This window comes from Hemitrygon akajei, chromosome 7 (genome assembly GCF_048418815.1).
Source record: "Hemitrygon akajei chromosome 7, sHemAka1.3, whole genome shotgun sequence".
NCBI lineage: Eukaryota > Metazoa > Chordata > Chondrichthyes > Myliobatiformes > Dasyatidae > Hemitrygon > Hemitrygon akajei.
Genome location: NC_133130.1, coordinates 80771061 through 80784858, shown reverse-complemented (window position 1 = coordinate 80784858; position 13798 = coordinate 80771061). Strand labels below are relative to the sequence as shown.

The 13798-nt window shown below is 40.1% G+C and overlaps 1 protein-coding gene across 2 annotated transcripts in view; it reads right to left on the bottom strand.

The window, feature by feature from the left end:
- Positions 1-13798, bottom strand: part of LOC140730605 (protein jagged-1-like) — a 48956-nt gene that overhangs the window by 22962 nt on the left and 12196 nt on the right. For both annotated transcript variants that reach the window (XM_073051283.1, XM_073051284.1), the window contains exons 4-6: positions 11784-12038; positions 11057-11117; positions 166-296 (exon numbers count right to left, since the gene is read on the bottom strand). In XM_073051283.1, the coding sequence (XP_072907384.1) occupies positions 166-296; positions 11057-11117; positions 11784-12038 (447 nt within the window). The remainder of the gene's footprint in view (positions 1-165; positions 297-11056; positions 11118-11783; positions 12039-13798) is intronic.

Genomic DNA, 13798 nt, shown 5'->3' with positions numbered 1-13798 from the left:
TAAAATCTTATATCCTAATTATTGCTGCATGTAAAGCAACTAAGTACTTACTCAAATGGTTCAAGTTTAATGAATGCACACTTGTGACAGTTAACACAACCAATGCATCCCATCTGCATTTCAGAACATTAGCAGCTCACCAAGTATTTATAGAGCTTAGTTTACCTTTGTTACAGAGCTGACCACCCCAGTTGGTTTCACAGAGACACTGCCATGGTTCAATGCAGGTACCATGGACACATCCAGGGTGAGGAATGCATTTATCACAGTATACTCCTTGCCAGCCATATTGGCACCTGTAAACATACAAAATGTTAGCTCGGTGTTTTTTTTTTGAAAATTACCATTGCAAAGTAACTTCTCTAAAGAATAGAGTTTCTAGAAAGGTATTCCTTTTTGCTTTGTGTATTGATGCTCTTGTTACTTATAAATAAACATTAAGGCAGACTTTCCAATGTTTGAAGCCAACTTTCACACAAAAGAGTAACTGTTCAGAGGGACACAGCATGGCTCCACCAAATACAATATCATCTTATTTTCAGACCCAGCGTAACCGAGTCAGAAAGGGTGTATGTCAAATCCTTCCTCGGACAGCATCACACTCAATTTCCACGATGAATCACAAGATGCACTGAATTATAGATTGACATAATTTACTACTCTTAACATACCATCTTAATCTTCATTTCAAAGCGCATACTGAAGTTGCGGGCCAGTCAGCTTATTGCTCCGAAAGATACCAACAGTGCTAAGCCACTTCTTGTGATCCCACAATGAATGCTGGAATGCAATTTACTTTCAACTATGATCTGCCCAACAGTAAAGGTTAAGCGATCAGCCTGTTGTATTTTGGTAGCTGTTTTTCATTGCACTGGTCTATTTTCCCATACCCTCACATTCCCTCCCTCCGTACTTTTTTCCCAGCATAACAGGATTCTGGGGGGAAGGGCAAAGGAGAAAATATTTTTAACTAGCTATGAAACAGAATTTAGCACAACTACAGCTTAACATCTGGATACAAAGTTAACTTTTACAAATCTTGATAGTTTATATATTTTTTAAAAAATCAATGGAAGATGTGAGAGGTAAACAATAAGTGACTCATTTTAAAAAAGTTATTTTCAGGACTTTTGGCAATTTACTGGTGCTTGATTAATTAATACAAAGAAAGCTGTAAGCAGTGATTCAGCATCAGTGATGAGGATGCATTTAATCCAAGACAGTTACTAATCCTAAAAGAATCCTAAAACTTCTCCACACAAATTGATGTAAAGGCTCATTAATTGGAAGAAAACTAGTTAACTATTAGTAGCATACCTGCAAAAATACATCAAATGCACAAACAAATTGTGCCTTGAAATGAGTTACAGGTTACACTTGCAATATTATTTTTCCATTTTGCAAATAGATCCAAATTTTTGATAGCAGTTTGTTTTCGATAACTTTAGTTCCAAAGCAAGATTAATGCCCAGTAAATTCTAAGATTAACTTCTATATACACTTTATAAAATGGGAGTGGTGGGATGAAATGCTAGAGGATCACTGTTTTAGGTCTAATCTGCTCAATTCAGAACCTACTTTAAAGTCTCAACAAATTAAATCAAGCAACTGAGTATTGTCTAGAAAGAAAAATATTTCATCATTTTAGCTATTAGTTATTCCACATAGTCCTGCATATTTAAAAATATACTGTATATAACTAGTTCTCATGGGAAATTCTTTAACTACTTCCATCAGATTTGCACAGATGAGCAACCTTAGCCTAGCCAGCAAAATCCAAGCTGTAGTTAGTACAGCGGAGTCAGTAAACTGCCCAAGTGCAAACTAACCATTAAAAGGCTTTGCCAATAATTGCATTAGAATGGAACCAGAAAGTCGACTTTGCAAACCTTCCAAACAACCAACTCGATTAGTGCAAGAATGCCACTCCAAACAGCAGATGCACCAAAATAAAAAACTTAAAGGCACATCTCCGTAGTGCAGGCTTCTGCAAAGTAAAATTTTTTGACGGCAAAGCCTAAATTCCTCGTAGTATCTTCAGTCCTAACCCACAAACAGGTCAGCCAGCTGTGGAATAAAGTGGTGAAGCCATTGTAAAAGATACAAATGTTCAGTATAGAACTGCGCAGCCATGCAAATTAACTGTGGGAAAGTTGCACCTTAAGTAAATAATCACTAGCGCATGTCCAGACAACGAGTGGGAGGTGAGTGGTTAAGACAGTTTAGAACCTAGAAACAAAGCTTGCTGTACTAGCATGATTCCAGCAACCCCTACTAGGCATGTTTATTTTGATGACAGCAGCACAAATCTACGCTGCTGACAGATTCTGCCTTCCCTGATACAGATCTCAACTTCTATCCAGTCATTTTCATCAACAGCTATTCCGATCTGATCCGGACTGCAATTAGCAAAAAAAAATTAGTCTACTTCAAGGATTTGGCACTAAAAGAAACTGTCTAGCCGATCACCATACAATAACAGTGTTTTAACACACGAGTCTGATTCATAACATTACGCCTCGACTACAGCTCAAAAGTTAAACCCAGAAATGGACATTGCAGTTTGGACAACTCTGCATTATCTTTTGGAATGGTAATGATGTTTTCATCCTGTTCCTTCCTTTACCAACCCCCCCACTCCCGGGTCATTTTTACACAACAGTATGCAGTACTTCCACTAAATAGAAACTTCTAAAAATCACACTTCAATCCAATACACAATTCACTGCCAATTAAGCAAATATTACAACTGAAACAATAGTATTCAAAGTTTTGTTTTCATCAGTAGCTTCCAACAGCCAGTAACCTCTCAACATTCAATGCAGACAGAAACTGAGATTTGGTTAATCTCGTTTTAAAGAATGCCATGCTTCTGATCATGTATTTGCTCTCCACCATCAGATGGGGGGGGGGGGGGGGGGGAAGAGATGGTAGTGGGAGCATGGGAACGAAATGAAAGCATTAGAAGTGGGGCCGGGGACAGTCACATACTACCTTTAACTGGCTTATGGTTTCAGAGCAACTGGTAAACAATACTGTCAAACACAAGCACCATAGAATCAACTTGAAGTCATGGCACAATCCACAATTACAACTCCCAATTTGAAGAGCAAGGAACTTTAAAGCTGCTCTTATGTCTGCAACTTCAGTTTTGTTCAAAACCATTCTTAGATCAAGTCTATTTTTATTTGATAGATTATCCAGCCTGCCATTGCATTTTAAAAAGCAGCTTCAGAGCATTGTATACTACAGCACAGGCTCTTTGGCCCACAATACTGTGCTGACCCTTTAATCTACAATAAGATCACTACTTTCCTCCTCCTCAACCCAACTTAACACTGTTATGAACCCTGTAACTGGGTCACTTACCAGCAAAGATAGAGAGGTCTGTTGAAGTCTGATGGTACTTTTTTTTTTTTTTTTTTAAACAGTATTTATTAATAAAAATACACAAAAATAATATCAATGCAAACATACAGATATTATACATCGTCAATACTAAATCTAAAAGTGCGGGTATAATAATAAATAAGAAATAGCTCTATCGTTGTCTAGAGGATAATGTATTGTCCGATGGAAATATAAAAGTCACTCAGTTCATTCAGGCTGCAGCCTTTTGGTTGTCGCTGTGTTGCACTTTGTTGGAGAGAGAGAGAGAAATAGGAATAGAATGGGAACAGTTACTGCTACGGGTTTTCCAACCTTTATGATTTCGATCCTTCGGGAGTCCCGCTGGTGTGGCCATTCACTTGTGGCCTCTCCTTTAGCTAAGCCGTTCTTCCGCGGTAAGGCCGCCAATCCCAGGCAAGGAGAAAGGACACACGCGAGCCCCACCGGCTGTCGCTATTAAACGCTGTCACGGGATTTCTAGCGTTTCTCCTGGTGCGTCTAAAGGGGTTGTTCCCCAGACCCTCTTTTATCCTTACTCACGGGGTCTCAGATGTCAATCAGGTTGGGATGATGCAATCCCTCAATCAGCTCACTCTGGTCATCCCAAGGGGTTTCAATGAATAGTACAGTACTCAAAATACACAATTCCGTCTCCAAGAGACAATAGCCGTTATCAATGGTTCCGTCTTGCTGAGGCCAGGACACATTCCAAACCCTGTGTATTCTGGACGTCTCTCTCTCATTTCCTGGGTTCCAGACCCGAATTAATAGCGATCTTGCGATTCTCAAAAAGGAGGGGGCTGCTTTGTACCCTTTGGCCCCTCAGAGTCGTGGCACCTTCGTAACACACCCTTCCTTCAAAGATTTTTACCATCGGTAAAAATGAATTAATACAGAGTCTTACAGGATTTTAGAATCTAACACCATACAAAAGAGTTTTTTTCAATACAGAGTAATAGTTATACATTCAATTCAGCATCTAAATAGTTAGCGATTACATTGTCACTTCCTTTAATATCTTAACATCTTGTACCTTAATAAATTCTTGTAGCATCAGACTCCAATTTAATAACTACCTATTTTTATTCCTTTTCTTCAGCAAACAAAAACTAAAGAATTGTGATCTTAGCTTACGTGTATACTACAAAAGTTCATGCAAATACTAATCTTTATGTTACTTTCAAACTTAAGTCAATCTTCCATGGGGTTGTCTTTATTATTCACATGCTTTGTCGAAATCCCTTAAAACCGGATCCTGTTATTTAAAATGGCATCCCGTCAACCCTCGCCCCGTTTCCAGTTAACTCCCATGTGGTTAACTTGTATACTAGTGTGGAATAGGCTTTCGCATGCTCCTTTCATAGGAGTTATTTTATTAACAATGTGTTCCAAACTTAGACCATTTTCCGAATTTCCACACAATTCTTTAATTTTAAGCAAGTTGCTAGTTTTCTCTTCAGGACCCTTCATGCTATTAGTTTTCAGTTTAAACTCTTTGTCCAAACAGCATTTCAAATTCTGCTTTTTCACAGCACACTCTTGAATAACAATAGCTTGAGGGGCACCTTTACATTCCAACTCAACCTGTAATTGATTCGCAGGCACCGCATTACCAAGCCATTGTCTCTGTAGCCTGGTGGCTGCTTCTGACATCAATCCAGACTTTAAATTTTCTTCATTCAATTTAGGAACCACACTTTTCCCTTTTCCTTCAATAATATTCACCTCACCACCTTTTATCTCCTCTCTAACTTTTAACACACCTTCGAACACAAACTGGGAATTCTCACTTCCCACTATTACCAAGGTTAACCCTTTCTTCACTGAACCAAGTTCATCTGACCAACAAGGACTGCATTCCTTTTCAACTGAATCAAATACCTCAGACTTTTTCCTGAGCTCCATTACTAGGTTCAGTACCACGTGCATCCACATCTTGGACACACTCAAATGGGACATCTGCCTCTTCCAGGCTTTCAATACCCGTACCCTTTTCAAATTCTAAATTCCCCTGATCCTCCCAGTTCCTCTCTGGGCAACTCCCTTCCGGAGTGAACTCAACCCTGTGGGCTGAAACAACCTCATCTGCCAACCCAGCAGACTTCAAGGTAATGATAGATAGATACTTTATTCATCCCCATGGGGAAATTCAACTTTTTTTCCAATGTCCCATACACTTGTTGTAGCAAAACTAATTACATACAATACTTAACTCAGTAAAAAATATGATATGCATTTAAATCACTATCTCAAAAAGCATTAATAATAGCTTTTAAAAAGTTCTTAAGTCCTGGCGGTAGAATTGTAAAGCCTAATGGCATTGGGGAGTATTGACCTCTTCATCCTGTCTGAGGAGCATTGTATCGATAGTAACCTGTCGCTGAAACTGCTTCTCTGTCTCTGGATGGTGCTATGTAGAGGATGTTCAGAGTTATCCATAATTGACCGTAGCCTACTCAGCGCCCTTTGCTCAGCTACCAATGTTAAACTCTCCAGTACTTTGCCCACGACAGAGCCCGCCTTCCTTACCAGCTTATTAAGACGTGAGGCGTCCCTCTTCTTAATGCTTCCTCCCCAACACGCCACCACAAAGAAGAGGGCGCTCTCCACAACTGACCTATAGAACATCTTCAGCATCTCACTACAGACATTGAATGACGCCAACCTTCTTAGGAAGTACAGTCGACTCTGTGCCTTCCTGCACAAGGCATCTGTGTAGGCAGTCCAGTCTAGCTTCTCGTCTAACTGTACTCCCAGATACTTGTAGGTCTTAACCTGCTCCACACATTCTCCATTAATGATCACTGGCTCCATATGAGGCCTAGATCTCCTAAAGTCCACCACAATCTCCTTGGTCTTGGTAATGGCATCCTTTTCATCTAGGACTGCCCTCATTTCATTATCGGGAACACCTTTAGAATTTTCAACTTCTTCAAACGGTTCTGCCAAACCAGACAGATCATCCATGTCCAACCCTGGACCTTTTAACAGCCTTATCTGTTTCTCATCTTTACTTTGTGCCTCTATAAATTTCCCCCTGGCTAAGGGCAGGACTACCTCCTCACCCTTACTCTCTTTCACTTTCCTATTCTCCGTTTTACCACCCTCTAAACCCTCTTGGTACAGGGTGAGTTAAAAACGTCTCAGCCAAATCGATACTGGCCTCTTTCTCAGCTGCCTTTCTTGACATGCTGCGAGTGGTCGTGCATGCGGGATAGATCTTGGAACCTAGGGGCGGGTCCGCAACACTTACAGGCTGGCTCGACAGTTCCATGGCCGACCAAATGTCACCACCAGCTAAATCGTTACCCAGAAGGATGTCTACGTCAGTTCTCGGGAATTCTGATCGCACCCCTATTTCAATTGGTCCAGATACCAGCTCACAATTTATAATAATCCTATGCAAGGGCACTGCTTCTGTCCCTTTTCCTATGCCTCTCAAAGCAACCTCTCCAGTCTTGCGACCAAAATCCAGTACCTTATTGCTAATCAATGACAGCTCAGCTCCCGTGTCTCTCCAGATCCGCACTGGAACTGGTGTGTCTCCCTCTCTCACAGACACGGTTCCTTCTGAAATACATTTCTCTTTCTTTTCAAATCTTTTTATTGATTTTAAGAACATAACATAAGTAAAATATAAGTACAAAAAACATTTGAGAGTACACAATAGATTCATTAATAATCAATTATATATTATCAATGTAAAAAGTCTCCCAAACTTATAATATTAATATGAAGGATTTAAGATGAAAAGCACAAAAAAAAACCCCAAAAAGAAAAAAAAAACAAAAAACAATATATAAAAAAAAACTAACATGGGCAATTGTATAATGTTAAGTACACACAGCAGTGCCAATGACTCCGAACCTCCATTTATACAATTCAGGATGGTAGCAATAAGGTTCAGGATCAGACCATTTAACTCGCATGAAAATGTTGAATAAATGGTCTCCAAGTTTCCTCAAATTTAACTGAGGAGTTAAAGACCACACTTCTAATTTTTTCTAAACTCAAACAGGAAATGGTTTGAGAGAAATACATTTCTCAGACCCTTCTCATACTCTGTCTACCTGGGGCTCTCTCGTCGATTTACTGATCACCACAGCACATCCTATAGGGACTGCTGCTTTCCATTTTCCTGTCTCCTTCCTCGGAGCAAGGCACTTAGATGCAATATGACCCACCTTTCCATAATTAAAACAGGTCAAGCCAGGACCTCTCCTGCCGTCTTGCCTCTCCTCCTCAATTTTACCACTAGTTCCCGGCGGGATCTCTGCCTCAGCCGGCGGGCTTTCTCTACCGTTCCCACGGTCTCTCTGGTAACTTTTATTCGAGGAAAACTTTGTCTTGTGGGTTAGGGCATATTCATCTGCGAACCTAGCAAATTCGGAGATGGACTTATTCGGCTTCTCATTCAAATACATATGGATATCATCCGAAACACAACCTTTAAATTCCTCAATCAGAATTAACTCCCTGAGACGCTAATAAATCTTCTTCCACTATTTCTGCTGCACACCAGCGATCCAAGAGCACACCCTTCTCATACGCAAACTCTGCATACGTCTGATTCCACCCTCTCTTTAAATTTCTGAACTTTTGTCTATAGGCTTCAGGTACCAATTCGTAGGTCCGAAGAATGGCCTCCTTTACTTTCTCATAATTCTCAGACTCCTCCTCCTCCATGGACAATGCCGCATATGCCCGTTGCGCCTTCCCTTTTAACACACTTTGTAACAATGCCACCCACTGATCTCTGGGCCACTTCTGACTCACTGCCACCTTTTCAAAATGCAAGAAATAACTATCAACATCCGTCTCCTCGAATGGAGGTACTAATCTAAACTCCCTACTAACATTAAACTGCTCCTCTTGGTCTGACCCTTGAGCTCTTCGCTCTTGCCTTAACTTCTCCAGGTCCAAGTCACGTTGCCTCTGTTTCTCTTTCTCTTCATACTCTTTCCTTCTTGGCTCTCTCCCTCTCCTTCTCGGCCCTTTCCTTCTCTTTTTCGGCCCTATCCTTCTCCTTTTCAGCTGCTTCCAGCTGTTTTAACTGATTTTCATGCTCCCTTTGTTTTGCAGCTCTTTCCTGCTCCCTCTTCACCTCTAACTCCTTTAGCTGGAGCTCATGCTCCCTATTCCTCTGTTCCGCGTCCAGCCTCAATTTCTCCAACTCTAACTGAGCCGTCCCACTAGGTGGTACCTTTTCAGGGATATTTTCCAAGACCTCAGCAGAAAACACATTCTTCACAATATAATACTGAGTTATGGCCCTCCGCACCTCCCACTTTTTCATCGACAACCTCACCTCTGCGAGATTTAGTCCTTTCGCAATATTTATCAAGTCTGACTTTGTGGCAGGCTCTAGTGCCTCTAGAGTCGGGTTTTCTATGAATCCATCTACGTCCATCTTTGCTGGTTTCCCGTCTGGTTACCCGCGCAACCAGATCCAACTTTTGACTTAAAAGCCCGATTTACTGGCACTCCAATTTGGTATCAAATCCCAAGACGAGATCCCCACTTTGTTACGAACCCCGTAACTGGGTCACTTCCCAGCAAAGATAGAGAGGTCCGTTGAAGTCTGATGGTACTATTTTTAACAGTATTTATTAGTAAGAATACACAAAAATAATATCAATGCAAACATACAAATATACGTCGTCAATACTAAATCTAAAAGTGCGGGTATAAAAATAATCAATAAGGAATAGCTCTATCGTTGTCTAGAGGATAATGTATTGTCCGATGGAAATATAAAAGTCACTCAGTTCATTCAGGCTGCAGCCTTTTGGTTGTCGCCGTGTTGCACTTTGTTGGAGAGAGAGAGAGAGAGAGAAATAGGAATAGAATGGGAACAGTTACTGCTACGGGTTTTCCAACCTTTATGATTTCGATCCTTCGGGAGTCCCGTTGGTGTGGCCATTCACTTGTGGCCTCTCCTTTAGCTAAGCCGTTCTTCCGCGGTAAGGCCGCCAATCCCAGGCAAGGAGAAAGGACACACGCGAGCCCCACCGGCTGTCGCTATTAAACGCTGTCACGGGATTTCTAGCGTTTCTCCTGGTGCGTCTAAAGGGGTTGTTCCCCAGACCCTCTTTTATCCTTACTCACAGGGTCTCAGATGTCAATCAGGTTGGGATGATGCAATCCCTCAACCAGCCCACTCTGGTCATCCCGAGGGGTTTCAATGAATAGTACAGTACTCAAAATACACAATTCCGTCTCCAAGAGACAATAGCAGTTATCAATGGTTCCGTCTTGCTGAGGCCAGGACACATTCCAAACCCTGTGTATTCTGGACGTCTCTCTCTCATTTCCTGGGTCCCAGACCCGAACAAATAGCGATCTTGTGATTCTCAAAGGGGGGCTACTTTGTACCCTTCGGCCCCTCAGTTGTGGCGCATTCGTAACAACACAAACGACGTGTTTCACTTTAAATTGCAACATACACATGACGAATAAAATTGAATCACGAATCTTTAAGATAGTATTATTTGTTATTGATTTAAAGAGTTAAGCAATAATTTCAGTTTGATCTTTTATAACAGTTTAACAGTTCTGGCACATCAGGCAGCAACCTTGTCATTTCTTTAGCATTTATCTGTTTTTTTAAGAAGACGAGGCAGCGTTGCTAGCTCAACCCAGCACGGATGGGAAGTGTGAAAGGAGCTGGCCGAATTCGTCCCAGGTACCACTCGCTTTGAAGACTGGTGTGGATGTCATTACACCACTGGCCAGCATTTATAACAAAGTCCAAATGAAAAACTCTTGCCCTCCACTGGAGTGCAGGCCTGGCGATCTGCCTTTGCACAGGTACCTTGGGACTGTACTGAATGGCCTTCCAAAGATCCCACAAAACACTACATCGATAAGTGAAACAATATGAGCACTATTTAACATGAAAGAGGGTGGAAATCCCTCAGACTGAAAATAGCTAAATAAAATCTGGCAATTTTTATTTAAATTCTCAAGTTGGATGGATATACCAATTTTTGTTTTGACGTGCATATTCTTGCTTACAAGTAAATCTGTTTCAGCAATTTTCATTTGAAAGAACTTTACTATGAAACATTACTGATGAGTAATAAGCTAAAGCAACACTTACAGTGTAACCTTGTGAAGTAAATTTTGCTTTAGCTGAAGGACAGATATTTTGCGTATTTTCTGGAAAAGTATTATAGCCAGACATGGGTCTGGATGCACCAATGCTCCTCCAGAAACTACATAGAATGACAAGCGAGATGTGCCCGAGGACTGAAGTGGGATTTGAACCCATATCCGTGACTCAGAGGCTGGACAATGCTACCAAATCAAGTTGAAACACATGACAAAGAACATTCTCAGCATTTCAGTCATTTAAATTCTGACATGTTAGCTCAGATTTTAATGTTGTGCTTCAACAGGAAACTCAAGGGTCTGAAACTAGCCTCCTAATGCTCAAGCTGCTATCGAGTGCTTGGGGAAGCAGGTACGGGGGAAAAAAAGGATTAAGATCGATCTAGCCTAAACCTTGATGTTCTTGGTTCAGAGCAAAGTTTTAATAGGCAGTAACATTGGACACACATTTCTTCTGGGTACATACTTCCATTGTGCAGCTTTAGATCATTTTATTGTTAATTATGCTCACTGACTCGCATTTAACACATTCAGGAGGGACTAATGTACTTGCCTGCAATCGCCAGGTGTCTTACAGGAACCGTGTTCAGGGCTGCAACCCTGACGGCAGATAGCTGGAAAAGAATGGCCAAATGTTACCATTAACTAGTACATTTGCTCTGACTTAACAGAGGAATAACTTATGAACTTCAGTTCACAAAGCAGTGTTTGTAGAGAAAGGCCTAACATTTCAGGTCAATTATCTCTTCTGCTTTGACGGAAGACCAAGGATCTGAATGTTAATTAGGTGCTTCTCCCACAGACACTGCTGAACTCACTGAGTACTTCACTGGTCGTTTATTTTAGTTTCTCTACCATCTTCAATATTTTGCTTTCGGATTTTATATTTAAACCTGTCAACATTATAATCTGAAAGTCGGTATAGAATTCAAATTTAGAAAATCACTGATAAACAGAGCACCAAAATATTAACAGCATACCTTCAGTAACAAGAACATTTGGAATAGGCTTTATTTCACAGCCAATGCTTGGATATCAGAAGACACCACTTCAACACCTGTCCTATCATTTGAAGGATTTTTCCAAAAGTGAGGGTTACAGTATCCCATTTTCTGAAGATTACATTAAATTCCTGTCACATGTATAAGGTCAGTACAGATTTTCTTTCCATTCTACATCCTGAATGCAAATCCAGCATTTGGAAGTTTTTTTTAAAAAAAAAACAATTACTTTGGACGAATCATTGCATTGCATCATACAAGTGAATTCCTAGCACAAACCTTTATTGCAATCACTTCCCATCCAGCCTTCTAAGCAGGTCTTGTTGCCATTGTGATCACATGTGTAGTGTCCAAAAAAATCATCCCTTGGCCTGCAAAACTTGTTACATCCGAAGCCATAGTAATATTCATCACACATCACTCTGATCTGGTATTCAAAGTGTGCCACAGCACCATTGTGTCTTAAAGTCTGCCACTGATGGCTAGGATTGATCATCCCAGAGTAGACAGCCTTCTCTATTGTGTCTCCTGGACCTGTGTTCAAATAAGAGAGAAAAAAAATCACTGCCATGTTCACACAATAGTTGCTTAGCTACAATATTTCTTAAACTTTAATTCTCAGGTGATATTGCTATAGGCTCTCAAGCTTTGATGACAATAAGAACTGTTAGCATCAAAGCAATTATGCACTGGAAGGGCCAAATAGCCACACCTTCCACAATGAAGTAGAACAACATGAATCAACCAGCCAAATCAGCCGAGTAGCTTTCATGCTCTTCATGAGTTTATTTATATTGACTAAAAGATCCCTCAGCTACTTCAAATTTGACTCAACAATGTTCTTCATATTAGGAAAGCTGCCATTTGACATTTTGATCTTAAAATCTCATTAGGATTGGCCAAGTTTGTTCACAACAGCAGATGACAGGAAAATATACTAAAAGACTACCTTGCTGCAGATCAGCAATGATATATCAGTAAACAGTTGAAATTAAACCACTCCTGCACAGACCTCATCCCCTTTAGACAAGCTTTTACATTGTGATTAGATTTTGTATTCTACACCAGCTCTTAGATGTTATCTATTATTAGCCATCATTTCTGGCTTCAAAAACAACCTTGAAACTATCTCTTTACATTATGCCGGCAAAATAATATTTCACAACTGTCTGGCACATCATGGAGTTCTGTGGCATTTCACGATGCTTTTCGAATTCAACAACTGACCAATTTAACGCTTCACTTAAACCTGATACCAGTAACAAGTGGTTAGAAAGTGAAGATTTATCATGAAGCATTAATATCTCAGCATACACAAATGCCAACAGCCAATCCAAACTCAGGACATTAAAATGATTCAAAGAATAAACTACCACTATTGCACAATCTAGAAACATGATTAGAGTCCAATCATTAACTGAATTTTGATGACATTTAACATTAAAACTTTGGTAATGAGACTGCAACACACCAACAGAAAATACAATATACTATTTTATATATTTTTATTATCGCTCTTACTTGACGTGGCAGTTATGCAAGCTAAGCAGTAATATTCTGCAAAGCATATGACAAAAAGAACTAGAGTTTCTAGTCTGTGGAGCTTACCACCATAACACTAAATAAACTTGTGACCTATAAAGCAAGCCAGCCAACTCAACCGAAACCAAGACTCCTATGTCAAACTGTTACAAGCCTAATTTCCTTTCTCTGGCAGCTTGATGGATTGGGACAATTTTATTAACAGGAATTGTATATGTGATTGCAAATAATTATTAACCCCAGTTACACTCGCACCCAAAATTCTTTATATGCCTTCCCCAGGTTCAGTATCAGAGGAGCTGCAGATTTTCAACAGCTATTCATTTGCATTGTATTCACGGTAGTGTTAAAAAGTATTTTGGATAATTGAAAAGCCAACCATCAAAATGTATTAAAATCTACAGCATCACCCAGGCAAGCCACATACTCAGAATAGTAATTCTTGCTTTCCTACAGCATCACCCAAATGCCACAAAATGAGCTGTTTCCTTTTGAAAGTAAAAGCAGGTAAATCAACAACAGTAACCAAATAGCACTGAAGTTATTTCTTTATCACTTTTACCAACTTGTTTAGAAACTGTAACTAGGGACTTTATCAAGCCCAACCCATCATAATTGTAAATCCTATTACAGTTCATCAGTTGTATATTTGAATAAGGAACTTGTAGTTCACCGGCAAATTAATTCTGAATACTTTTTTGTAATAAATCCAGAACATGACAGTCATGCAGATACATCAAAACCCAAATACA